The sequence below is a fragment of the Sapajus apella genome, unplaced genomic scaffold, assembly GCF_009761245.1.
Source record: "Sapajus apella isolate SASKATOON/1434 unplaced genomic scaffold, GSC_monkey_1.0 scaffold41, whole genome shotgun sequence".
Classification (NCBI taxonomy): domain Eukaryota; kingdom Metazoa; phylum Chordata; class Mammalia; order Primates; family Cebidae; genus Sapajus; species Sapajus apella.
Window position 1 is genome coordinate 14,678,705 of NW_022436981.1, and position 13,693 is coordinate 14,692,397.

The 13,693-nt window shown below is 36.3% G+C and overlaps 1 protein-coding gene across 6 annotated transcripts in view; it reads left to right on the forward strand.

The window, feature by feature from the left end:
* The window catches only part of ZNF451 (zinc finger protein 451), a 121,651-nt gene that overhangs the window by 87,084 nt on the left and 20,874 nt on the right, over positions 1 to 13,693 (forward strand). For all 6 annotated transcript variants that reach the window (XM_032299757.1, XM_032299758.1, XM_032299760.1 and 3 more), the window contains 3 exons: positions 4,800 to 4,953; positions 5,445 to 5,592; positions 11,476 to 13,079. In XM_032299757.1, coding sequence (XP_032155648.1) covers positions 4,800 to 4,953; positions 5,445 to 5,592; positions 11,476 to 13,079 — 1,906 coding nt within the window. The remainder of the gene's footprint in view (positions 1 to 4,799; positions 4,954 to 5,444; positions 5,593 to 11,475; positions 13,080 to 13,693) is intronic.

Below are 13,693 nucleotides of genomic sequence, written 5' to 3' on the forward strand. Positions count from 1 at the left end.
TCTGAGAGAATTGTTTGACTTAGGTAATGGCATTCAGAATGAATAGCTTAAAGTGAAGCCAAAAGACATATTGAAGAAAGAAATGATAGGGTTATCTATTTTCATGACAAATGGAAGATTTGGGGAAAGAAGGAAAAAAGGGTGAAAGAGAACTGCATTCCATATTTTAGTGTTTGCAGTAGGATACTGATGTTCTGCGTTTTTCAGAACTAGAGTTCTTTGAGGACACGTTTCCCTATTCCATGTACTGACCTGTTTTCTCTGCTATAATGAGTATACGTCTTTTTTCTTTAGTAAATTTGAGAAGGTAGTTTAACATTAATTATTTTTCTAATTTGTTTCCCCAAATTTCATTAATTTGTTTTTTTCTTTTTTCTCAGAGCCACACATTCCATGCTGTTTTGCACTCCTTTTTGCCTTCTCTCTAGGAAGTAGATTTATGACCTTCAGCCTTCTGAAAAGCAGTGTGGTAACATAGAAAGAGCAAAGGGTTTGGTGTCAGACAGACCTGGGTTCCACTGTTACTTTTATTAGCTTCATGTTCTTAGCAAGTTACTGAATCTGTGAGTTTAGTTTCTTCATCCCCAAAATGGTATCCTTATACTTAACGTATGAGGTTGTTAAGAGAAAATGTAATACTCTATAAAGCACCTCAGGCCTGACCTGTAACCCTCAATGATTGCTTATTCCTTGGCATTTGTGTCACCACCAGGACTCTAAAGTAAACTAGTATGCATTGGGGGTTGTAATTGCCTCTTTTAAATCAACCAGAAGAGGTCACTAGAAGATTGTATAAGCCTCGCTGTTTTTTATAGGTATGAATTCTGTTTTGTAAAATGACAGTCTCCAATGAAAGAAAGTCAAATTATTCACAATTTGCATTGTTTTCCTTGCCTCCTTCCCCTTTTTCTTTGATCTTCAATTTCTTCCCTCTAGACTAGGCCTTCTCAAACTTTAATGCATACACAAATCACTTTGGAATTTTGTTAAAATGCAGATTCTGACTGAGGATGTCCCAGGTGAAGCCTTAGATTCATATTTCTAAAAAGCTTTTAGGTGATGCCATTGCTGTCATTCATTGAATTATACTTTGAGTAGTAAGTTTCTAGTGGCTTTTGACACGAAAGCCATTAAATGGCTATTATATCACCAGACGGCATCCTGCTTTTCTCCCTCTTTTGTGATAGTAGTGATAGATATATTACTCTAAGCTCCTTTGTTACCTCACTGTCATTTGTGAGTTGGTTGGAGCTACCACTCATTATTCTGTTTCTAGGGCTACTGTATCATACAAGGTGACTTTTCTCTTTTGGTAACCCATCTTCCCCATCCCTACATACCCACTAAACTACTTTTTGTCTCCATGGATTTATCTATTCTGGAGATTTTATATACAAGGAATCAAACAATATTCAGCCTTTGTGACTAGATTCTTTTACTTACCGTAATGTATTTCAAGGCTTATTCATATTGTAGCATGTATCAGTACTTCATTTTTTATTGCCAAATAATATTTCATTGTATGGATATATGCCACATTTTAGTGAACCGTTCATTAGTTGATGGACATTTGGGTTGTTTCTGCCTTTTGGCTACTATGAACAATGCTTCTATAAATAAACTTCTAAGTCTTTGTCTAAACATACATTTTAACTCCTCTAACGGGTTAAATTGCTAGATCATATGGCACCTTTTTAATTTTTTTTGAAGAGCTGCCAAACTACTGTCTAATGCACAGCACCATTTTACTTTCCTGCCAGCAGTGTTTGTGGGTTTCAGTTTCTCCACATCTTATCCACACTTACTCCTGTCTTTTAAAACTTAGCCATTCTAGTGGATGTGAAATGGTATTTTTGGTTCTACTTTTTTTTTGTTGTTTTTTTGAGATGGATTCTCGCTCTGTTGCCCAGGCAGTGGCAGTCAGCCTTGGCTCACTGCAACCTCTGCCTCCCGTGTTCAAGTGATTCTGCTGCCTCAGCCTCCCAAGTAGCTGGGATTACAGGCACCTGCCTAATTTTTTGTATTTTTAGTAGAGGCAGGTTTTCACCATCTTGGCCAGGCTGGTTTTGATGATTCGCCTGTCTTGGCATCCCAAACTTCTGGGATTACAGGCATGAGCCACCCTGCCAGGCCCTACTTTTTTTATAGTACAAATTTGTATGGCGTCTTTTAATGTAACCAGAAATATGGTAAAAAGGAATTGAGCACTTTATCACGTATCTTATTTTCCATTTTTTCCTCCCAATTTGTAGAACATATTTGCAGGTATGCCATATATGTATACAAAAATTTTTTTTTAATAAGAGAGAGAGAAATGGGATCCTGCTATGTTGCCCAGACTGGTGTCAAATTTCTGGGCTCAAGCAGTCCGCCCACCTCAGCCTCCCAAAGTGCTGAGATTAGAGGTGTGAGCCACTGCTTCTGGCCAAGAATACAATATTTTTGTAATAGGTACATTCTAATAAAATTTTATGTAGAATTCACATTTCGGTTCTGTTGAGCAAATCATTTAAACAACTTTATGTGAGTTCGTTTATAACTCACAATTAAACCAAAAATGGTTTTATGAGTTTAGGGTTCTTTGAGTAGGAGAAATATGTATAAATTGGTGGTTAGTAAATGCCTTTATTGCTCTCATCATTTAGAATCTTCAAATTGGAATGAAAATGTCCTCCTTGGTGTTATTTTTCTGTGTGGCACTCATCAAATTAAAACAGGAGTGGGGAGTATGGTGGGGAGGGAGTAGTGAAACCAGCATAGAATTCATAACCAAGTTTGTAAAGCTGGGTTTAAATGGAAGTTTGTCTTTTCTAGGGAGGGGTAAGTTGGTTGACTTAACAGAATTTTAATTTTCTCATTTCTAAATAATGAAGATGGTACCTCATGGGGTTATTACGAGGATTAAGTAGATAAACATATTTAGAACCTCAGTATGGTTCCTGACACGTGCTCAGTATAAATACAAATTTTTTATAAGCACTACACAAACTATTCTGATGTTTCTAGTGTTAATGATAGTAAATATAAGGCACAATACAGTTTTTAAGGCTATTACTGTAAAGATTAACAAGAATTGAAATTATATTTATAACAAGCACATACAAATATATATACACTTACACTTTTAAAATTTCCTATTTTAACATAGAGGAGGCTCTTAACCAGGTTTAGAAACTTAGATGCTGAAATAGACATACCTATTTGACTATGTCAAATTTAAAAAGTGACCATAGGCCAAGTAATGGCTTAACGCCTGTAATCTCAGCACTTTGGGAGGCCAGGGCAAGAGGATTGCTAGAATTCAGGAGTTAGATATCAGCCTGGGCAATGTGGAAAGACCTTGCCTTTACAAAAAATAAAAAGAAATTAGCTGGATATATTGGTGCATGCCTGTGGTCCCAGCTTCTTGGGAGGCTGGGATAGGAGGATTGCTTGAGCCCAGGATGTCAAGGGTGCGGTGAGCCATGATTGCATCAGTGCACTCCAGCCTGGGTGACAGAGTGAGCTCTTGTCTCAAAAATAAATAAATAAGTAAATAAATAAGAAAGACTATAAACAAAACAGGTACTGGAAAAATAGTTCCAAAATGGAAAATGAGGTAGAGAATTAATTTCAATAACAAAGGACTGATACAAATTGATCAGAAGGAGAGAAAACAAAACAATTGAAAGATAAAGCTAAAGAATATGAATAAAAAATTCACATAAGAACACATCTAGGTAGCTAACAAATGTATGAATAAATGCTCAAATTCACAGATAGGAAATGAAAATTAAAGTAGCAATGAAGGCCAAGTATGGTGGCTCATGCCTGTAATACCAGGACTTTGGGAGGCCAAGGCAGGTGGATCAGTTAAACCCAGAAGTTCAAGACCAGCCTGGGCAACATGGGGAAACGCCATCTCTACCAAAAATACAAAAGCTAACCTGACAAAAATGAAAAAGATTCATAATATATATTATTGCCAGACTCACTGAGTACTAGGGGATATGTGAATTGGTAGAGCCTTTTTGAAAACCAGTCATACAATGTCTTTTAACATTCAGTATATACCCTTTAGCCCTATAGGGCCACTCTTGAGAATGAGAAAAAAGCACCTACCAGTAAGGATATGTATTCAAGGATGTTTACAAGATCATTGTTTCTAATGGGGGAAAAACAATAAAACTAAAAATATAACTGGAAATAAATGTTGACTAAGTTGAATAGATCCACACCATAGCATAGTTTGCAACCATTAAGAAGCCTTAATTACAGATGTACCAGCTGATTTTTAGAAATTTTCTTTAGATACTATGGAATGAGAAAACTAATAGGCAGAAGAGTCTATAAAATAATATTTCATAAAACAATGACATTTCCCTTGCATATTTCTATGTATCTTTGTAGCTGATTAAGCATGGAGAAATTTATGGAAGGATACATAATGCAGGGTAGAGTGAAGAAGGCAACACATGAGGAAAAGTATGTGTGGTGTGATCACATTTATGCATTTATATATTACATGTGAATGTGTATGTAAAAAATGAAAAATATGTAGAAAGCAAATGTTCTTCTATATTTATTACCACAACAGATGGCCATAATTTGGTTTTGAGAAAAAAACTAAAAATTTTACATTTGGGACCTCAGTGATAATAAAAGTTCCATAATTCACACTCAGAGAAGAACATCTTTCGTGTTAAAAATTGATACAGGATATTGCAAATAAATGATAAATAGGGAATTTTGAAAGTTGGTTTTAAGAAATTGAGTATTGATTTTAGTTGTCCATAATACAGCTTTGTCTTATGTTTTAGGAAGCCACAGATGATGGACATAACAACAACCTTCTTCCGCAGATTATTCAGTGTTTTGCATGTCCAAATTGCTTCCTTCTTTTTAGCAGCAAGGATGAGTGTTTGAAGCATATGTCTGGAAAGAATCATTTCCATCAGAGTTTCAAACTGGGTGGTATGTTAATACTCTCATCTGCTGAAAACTATTAAACTACTTTAATCTTTGCTGATTTATCATACTTCTCAGATCATTCTTGAGATTACTTATCCTCATCTTAGTTTTAGAACTATGAAAATAAAAGACTCTGAATTCTTATTTAAAAACAAAGATTCATATTTGTTTGTACATATGAGTATGCTTACTAACTTTGAAGAGTGAAGAGATACACGGGAAGCAAATATTTATTCAGGATAATGTTTTTGTAATATCATGATATTTTGGAAGTTTTCTGTTTCTTGGCATTTAAGACTCAAATTTTAATTTGAGTATGAGTAAGGCATTCTTTGTATTTAAGGCTGAAAAGTGGCTTCCCTTATATTTTTATTGCCAAAGTAACTGTCTTCTTTTACTTACTCCAACTAATGTTGAGAAGGGCTAAGGGGAGGAAGGTTGAGTTACTCTATACTGAAATAACTTTGTAAATTATAGTTTTTTTTTTCTTTCAGATAACAAAGGAATTGCACAACCAATATCTTTTCCATCTTTTGCAAAGAAACTTTTGATCTCTCTGTGCAAAGATGTTCCATTTCAAGTTAAGTGTGTGGCCTGCCACCAGACACTGCGTTCCCACATGGAGCTCACTGCTCATTTCAGGTTTGTATAGGTCTGGGTCTGTAAAGGAATACTGGTGAGCTTTTCCCAGTGAGAAGATTCAGCAAATACATTTTCTATCCCATGTTTCTCTCCTTTTAAAATGAGAATATACAGTTGCCTGGAAATTAACCAAATTTAGCATTTTGAGAGACGTTAGAGATGCGGAAGCATGGGTATGTTGATACTGCTGTAAATGTAAAGCAAGCTAATAGTTCTGAGTGTTGTGTATTTTTTTTGTGTGTTTTCTGTTAGTGTGAGTAGGGGAAAGGGTTAAAGTAGAACCTTGGCTTTAAGTCAACTGGAATGGAAACTATCATATACATGTGAAAGATTAAATCTCATTGAAAGGCCACATTTATCAAGTAACCAAGAAAGATTCCAGTATGATTTGTTATTGCCATGGTATCGGTGAGATTTATTTATATTTTTTAGTACATTGTTCCTTTTTATTGATAAAGTAGTATCGTGTGAATATAGCACAGTTTGTTCATCCATTCCCATCTTGATAGCTTTTACAGTTTATAGCTTTTATGAATAAAGGTGCTTTGAATATTTTTTACAAGTCTTTTCATGGGCATATGTTTCCATTTTTCTTGGATGCACATTGAAAAGTGGAATTGTTGGTTCAGAAGTAGATGTATATTTATGAGAATCTACCAAATATCCAAAGTTGGTTGTACTAGTTTATATTCCTACAGGTAAGGTATGAAAGTTCTACTTACTCTTCACCCTTGATAACATTTGATATTGTCATTCTTTTTCGTTTTACCTATTCTTGTGTCTCAGGTTATTGTATGCATTTTCTTGATGAACAATGATGTTGGGCACTTTTTCATGTGCTTATGGGCTGTTTATCTTTGTGAAATCTCTGTTTAAGTCTTTTGCCAATTTAAAAAATTAAATTGCCTTCTTAATAGTGTGTTGGGGTTCTTTGTATATTCTAGATACGAATCTTTTGTCAGATTCTAGAATATAGGAATTTCTAGAATATACAGATATTTATATTTTCCTAGCTCTGATTTTGCATATTTATATTTTTAATTATAACTTTTGATGAACAGAAGCTTTTCTTTGCAGTAAGTGTAATTTGTTGATTTTCTTCTTCTTCTTTTCTTGAAATGGAGTATTGCTTTGTCGCCCAGGCTGGAGTACAGTGGTGCGATCTCAGCTCACAGCAACCTATGCCACCCGGGTCCTGGTTCAAGCGTTTCTCCTGCTTCAGCCTCAGGAGTAGCTGGGACTACAGGTGCCCACCACCACGCCTGGCTAATTTTTTGTATTTTTAGTAGAGACGGGGTTTCACCCTGTTAGCCAGGATGGTCTTGATTTCCTGACCTTGTGATCTGTCTACCTCGGCCTCCCATAGTGCTGGTATTATAGGCTTGAGCACTGCACCCAGCCTGTTTTCTTTCTTTTAACAGTCATGATTTCTGTGTCCTAAGAAACCCTTGCCTCTTCTTGCTTAAAGAATATATTTAGTTTTTCTGAATTCAGCTTTGATGTATTTAAAGTTTCGTATTTATTTCTATATTTTAAATTTTTATTGATTTTTTACAGCAACCGTTGTCTGGTTTCCCTGGTGATTCTCTGTTGTTTGCCCATTTTCTAGTTTATTAATTTCTGCTCTTTAAACTTTGAATTTAATTTGCCTATATTTGTCTAGCTCTTAAGGTAGAAGTTTAGATTGAATTTGAATGTTTGTTTTCAATATAAACATTTAAAAATTTACCTCTAAGCACTGCTTTACCTTCATCTCACAGATGTTGATAAGTTGTGTTTTCATTTTTATTCAGTTAGAAATACTTACCTCTTGCCGGGCGCGGTGGCTCAAGCCTGTAATCCCAGCACTTTGGGAGGCCGAGGCGGGTGGATCACGAGGTCAAGAGATCGAGACCATCCTGGTCAACATGGTGAAACCCCGTCTCTACTAAAACTACAAAAAATTAGCTGGGCATGGTGGTGCGTGCCTGTAATCCCAGCTACTCAGGAGGCTGAGGCAGGAGAATTGCCTGAACCCAGGAGGCGGAGGTTGCGGTGAGCCGAGATCGCGCCATTGCACTCCAGCCTGGGTAACAAGAGCGAAACTCCGTCTCAAAAAAAAAAAAAAAAAAAAAAAGAAATACTTACCTCTTTTTTCCTCGTTTAATCATAAAACTACCATATGCTCCAGCAGTTTTTGCTACTTGACAGCCAAGAGCAATGTGAATGTGTATCCACACAAAGACATGTATGTTTGTTTATAGCAGCATTATTCATAAAGGTAAAAAAGTGGGAGCAGCGCAAGTGTCCATCAGCTGACAAATTTTTTAAAATGGACATACCCATACAAAGGAATTTTATTTGGCCATGAAAAGGATTGAAATACTGATTACATGTTACAACCTCAATGAACTTTGAAAACATTATGCTAAATGAAATAAGCTAGTCACAAAATTTCCATTTATATAATTCTGTTCACATGAAATTCCAGAATAGGGAAATCTGTAGACACAGAAAGTAGTTGCTTAGGGCTCAGTGGTTGCTTGGAGTTGGGGAGCTTGGTGAAAAGGGAGGTGGGGAGGTGACAGCTAAAGTGTATGAGTTTTCTTTTTGACATGGCGCAGTGTTCTAAAATTGACTGTATTGATGGTTGCACATATCTGTGTGTGAAAAATAGTTGAAATTATATACCCTAAATGGGTGAATTATGTGGTATGTGAATTATCTCACTATTTTTTTTTTTGAGACAGGGTCTCTCTCTGTTACCCAGGCTGGAGTGCAGTGGTGTGATCTTGGCGCACTGCAATCTCTGCCTCCCTAGTACAAGCGATTCTCATGCCCCATCCTCCCAAGTAGCTGGGACTACAGGTGCGCGCCACCATGCCTGGCTAATTTTTGTATTTTTGGTAGAGACAGGGTTCCACCATGTTTACCAGGCTGGTCTTGAACTCCTGACCTCAAGTGATCCGCCTGCCTCAGCCTACTGGAATTATAGGTGTAAGCCACCGCACGTGGCCGTGAATTATATCTCAATAAAGCTGTTTAAAAATCTTTTTGAAAAATGTTATCATGCCTTTTTGATTTCTTCTTTGACCTATAGGTTTATTAGAAATGTGTTGCTTGGCCGAGCACAGTGGCGCACACCTGTAATCCTAACACTGAGAGGCTGAAGCAGGTGGATTGCCTGATCTCAGGAGTTCAAGACCAGACTAGCCTGGCTAACATGCTGAAACCCCATCTCTACTGAAAATACAAAAAAATTAACTGGGTGTGGTGGTACATGCCTGTAATCCCAGCTACATGTTGGCTGAGACCAGAGAATAGCTTGAACCTGGGAGGCAGAGGTTGCAGTGAGCCAAGATCGTGCCATTGCACTCCAGCCTGGGTGATAGAAAGATTCTCTGTCTTGAAACACACAAACAAAAATGATACGTGTTGCTTAACTTCTAAAGGTTTATAGATGTTATTTAGGTATCTAATTTATGAATATTTAGGGATTTTTATTATTTCTCATTTCCAATTTAATTTCACAATAATTAGAGAACGTATTTTGTATAATTTTTTTTTCTTTTGAAATAGATTAAAGGCCGGGCGCGGTGGCTCAAGCTTGTAATCCCAGCACTTTGGGAGGCCGAGGCGGGTGGATCACGAGGTCAAGAGATCGAGACCATCCTGGTCAACATGGTGAAACCCCGTCTCTACTAAAAATACAAAAAATTAGCTGGGCATGGTGGCACGTGCCTGTAATCCCAGCTGCTCAGGAGGCTGAGGCAGGAGAATTGCCTGAACCCAGGAGACGGAGGTTGCGGTGAGCCGAGATCGCGCCATTGCACTCCAGCCTGGGTAACAAGAGCAAAACTCCGTCTCAAAAAAAAAAAAAAAAAAAGAAATAGATTAAATGTATAAAATGGTAGCAGGTCTGTTCTCTCTGGAGTTTAGTAGTGAAGGGGAGACAGTTGAAGCAGTTTTATTTTTTTATTTTGCTAGAGAGGTTGATTTATTTTCAGTCAATTTATGGAATAGTGTGTGGTTTTATTGAGCCTGGTTCTTCAGTGCAGAAGTACCTATGGTCATGACATTTGCCTGACATAAAACGAATCTGTTATTCATGTTTATTTCTTTATTTATAGATTTAGGGGGTACAAGTGTAGTTTTGTTACATCTTTATTGTGAAGTGATGATATCTGGGCTTTTTAATGTACCTGTCATCCAAATAGTGAACATTGTACCCAATAGGTTATTTTTCAACCCTTACCCACTTCCCAACCTCTGACCTTTTGGGGTTTTCAGTGTCTATTATTCCACTCTCTATAGCCATGTGTACCCATTGTTTAGCTCTCACTTAGAACTGAAAATGTACAGTATTTGGCATTCTGAGTTATTTCACTTAGTATAATGGCCTCCAGTTCCATACACAGTGCTGCAAAAGGCATGATTTCATTCTTTTTATGGTTGAGTAGTATTCCATGGCATATATACCGTATTTTCTTTATTCATAATCCATGGATGGACACTTAGGTTGATTCCATTCATTATTGCTATTGTGAATAGTGTTGTGGTTAATGTACAAGTGTAGGTGTCTTTTTGATATAATGCTTGCTTTTTCTTTAGGTAGGTATCAGTAGTGAGACTGCTGGATCAAAGGGTGGTTCTCTTTTTAGTTTTTTGAGAAATCTCCATCTTGTTTTCCATAGAGGTTGTACTAATTTACTTTCCGACCAACAGTGTGTAAGTGTTGCCTTTTCTCTATATCCTTGCCAACATCAGTTGTTTTTTGACTTTTTAATACAGCCATTCTAACTGGTGTAAGATGGTAACGCATTGTTGTTTTAATTTGAAGTTCTCTGATGATTAGTAATGTTGAGTATTTTTTGCATGTATTTTTGGGTCAGTTGTATGTCTTCATTTGAGAAATGTCTATTCATGTCCTTTGCCCACATCTTGTTGGGATTATTTGTGGGTTTTTTCTTGTTGAGTAGTTTTAAGTTCCTAATAGATTCTGAATATTAGTCCTTTGTCAGATGCATAGTTTGCAGATATTTTCTCCCATTCTGTAGGTTGTCTGTTTACTCTCTTGATTATTTCTTTTGTTGTGCTTAATCTTTTTAATCCTATTTGTCTATTTTTGGTTTTGTTGCATTTGATTTTGAGGACTTAGACGTAAATTTTTTGCCTAGGCCAGTGTCCAGAAGGGGTTTTCATAGGTTTTCTTCTAGAATTTTATAGTTTCAAGTCTTAGTCTTTAATCCATCTTAATTTTCGTATATGATGAGAGATATGGGTTGTTTTATTCTAATGCATATGGCTATCCAGTTTTTTCAGCACCATTTATTAAATAAGGTGTCCTTTTCACAGTGTTTATTTTTCTTACTTTTGTTAAAGATCAGTAGTTTGTGGATATGTGCCTTTATTGCTGGATTCTCTGTTCTGTTCCATTGATCTTTGTGTCAGTTTTTATGCCAGTACATGTTGTTTTGGTTATGATACCCTTGTATCAACATTGATCAGTTTGTAAAGAATAGGTACTGGGTTGTCTAGAATTTTACCATAGTGTTCTTTCATACATTTTAATTTCTATGGAGAGTCTAATAATTTGCATGTTCAATAAGGTCCTCTGTCAGTGCTTTTGATACTGATTTTAGTTTTCTAAAATTTGCCTGAATTAAAAAAATTTTGAATCAGTTTTAGCCTTTTGTATTTTAACTAAAAATAGATAAAATGTAAATAATACTCAAATATTTTGAGATGATAGAACATCATTATGTCATCCGCATCTTTATTGAAAAATATCGTTTAGTGCTTATTTATATGTTGGTTATTTTGTAATTCTTTCAATAAAATGCAGCAATGGTATGTTTAGAAAATACTTCTGAAAGAGTTTCTATTTCTTTTTATCTAATTTAGAGTTCGTTGTCGAAATGCTGGTCCCGTAGCTGTAGCTGAGAAGAGCATTACCCAGGTTGCAGAGAAATTCATATTAAGAGGTTATTGTCCAGATTGCAATCAAGTCTTTGTGGATGAAACCAGCACCCAAAATCATAAGCAAAATTCAGGACACAAAATTCGACTCATTAACTCAGTGGAAGAATCAGTCTTACTTTATTGCCACAGCAGTGAAGGGAATAAGGATCCTTCTTCTGACTTGCATTTATTGTTGGATCAATCAAAATTTTCGTCACTTAAAAGAACTATGTCTATTAAAGAATCTAGCTCACAGGAGTGCATTGCCATTCCAAAAAAGAAGATGAATTTAAAAGATAAAAGCCATGAAGGTGTTGCTTGTGTCCAGAAAGAAAAGTCAGTAGTTAAAACCTGGTTCTGTGAATGCAATCAACGATTCCTAAGTGAAGATGCAGTAGAAAAGCATGTTTTCTCAGCAAACACAATGGGTTATAAGTGTGTGGTCTGTGCAAAGGTGTGTGATGATTCAGGGGTCATTCGTTTACACATGAGCCGGATTCATGGAGGGGCACATTTAAATAACTTTCTTTTCTGGTGTCGAACATGCAAAAAGGAGTTAACAAGGAAAGAGACTATCATGGCACATGTGACTGAATTTCATAATGGACACAGATATTTTTATGAGATGGATGAGGTAGAAGATGAAACTTTGCCGTCATCCTCTACAACATTGGGTAATTTGACTGCTAACCAGCCTTTATCAGCTATTACTATTATTGATCATTCTTCAACAAATAGTTCTCCAAGGGGCAAATGGCAATGCCGGATTTGTGAAGATATGTTTGATTCCCAAGAATATGTAAAACAGCACTGCCTGTCTTTGGCAAGCCACAAGTTTCATAGATACAGCTGTGCTCACTGCAGAAAGCCTTTTCATAAGATAGAAACATTGTACCGACATTGCCAAGATGAACATGGTAATGAGATAAAGATTAAATACTTGTGTGGGCTTTGTGATCTTATTTTTAATGAGGAAGAAGCATTTTTGAGTCATTATGAGGAGCACCACAGCATAGATTATGTATTTGTGTCAGAAAAAACTGAAACTTCAATTAAAACTGAAGATGATTTTCCAGTAATGGAGACCAGTAATCAGTTAACTTGTGGTTGCCGTGAGAGTTACGTCTGTAAAGTCAACAGAAAAGCAGATTATAGTAGATGTCTCCAAATCATGCTGGATAAAGGAAAACTGTGGTTTCGCTGCAGTTTATGTTCAGCAACAGCACAGAATGTAACCGACATGAACACTCATATCCATCAAGAGCACAAAGAAAAGAGTGGTGAGGAGGAGCAGCATTATGTAATCAAATGTGGCACCTGCACCAAAGCATTTCATGATCCTGAGAGTGCGCAGCAGCATTTCCATAGAAAACATTGCTTCTTACAGAAACCCAGTGTGGCTTATTTTGGATCTGAAAAATCAAGCCTGTACAAGTTTACTGCCAGTGCCTCACATGCAGAGAGAAAACTGAAACAGGCAGTAAACTATTCAAAAAGTTTAGACATGGAGAAAGGAGTTGAGAATGACCTAAGCTATCAGAATATAGGTATGGCTTTATAGCTCTGTGCAAAACTTCATATGCTAATATTCAAACTTACATACAATGTACCCACCTCATTTCAATTTTGAAGCAAGAAACAGGATAACTTTTTGAGGATATGTTAGTTAATTACTACGGTATATACATTTTAGGGATTTGTATTCCAACTACTGCATTTATCCACTTTCTAAACTTAAGGGGATAAAGAGTATATGTTGGCTTTAAATAATATATATTTTAGGTATCATTTTGTTTTCTTTTACAAAAGGTGTGGAGATTTTGAAGATGAAGGAAGTTGATAGTCTTTCTGAAAGTTAGATTTGAAAGTTATCCTAGATATTGCTGTCATTTAGGTTTTTCTTGTAATATTTGATTTCACAAAAAGATAAATCATGTGAAATATTTTTGTTTCTATTTGGCTATATTTTTTAGTGTGAGAAATTTTAAAGATCATTTCAGCATTTATATATTTTTGTTATGATTAACTTGGAAGCAAAGCTTTAACATATGGTTAAAATAGCAATTAGAAGTAGAGTTGTGCCGGGCGTGGTGGCTCACGCCTGTAATCCCAGCACTTTGGGAGGCCAGGGCGGGTGGGATCACGAGGTCAAGAGAGCGAG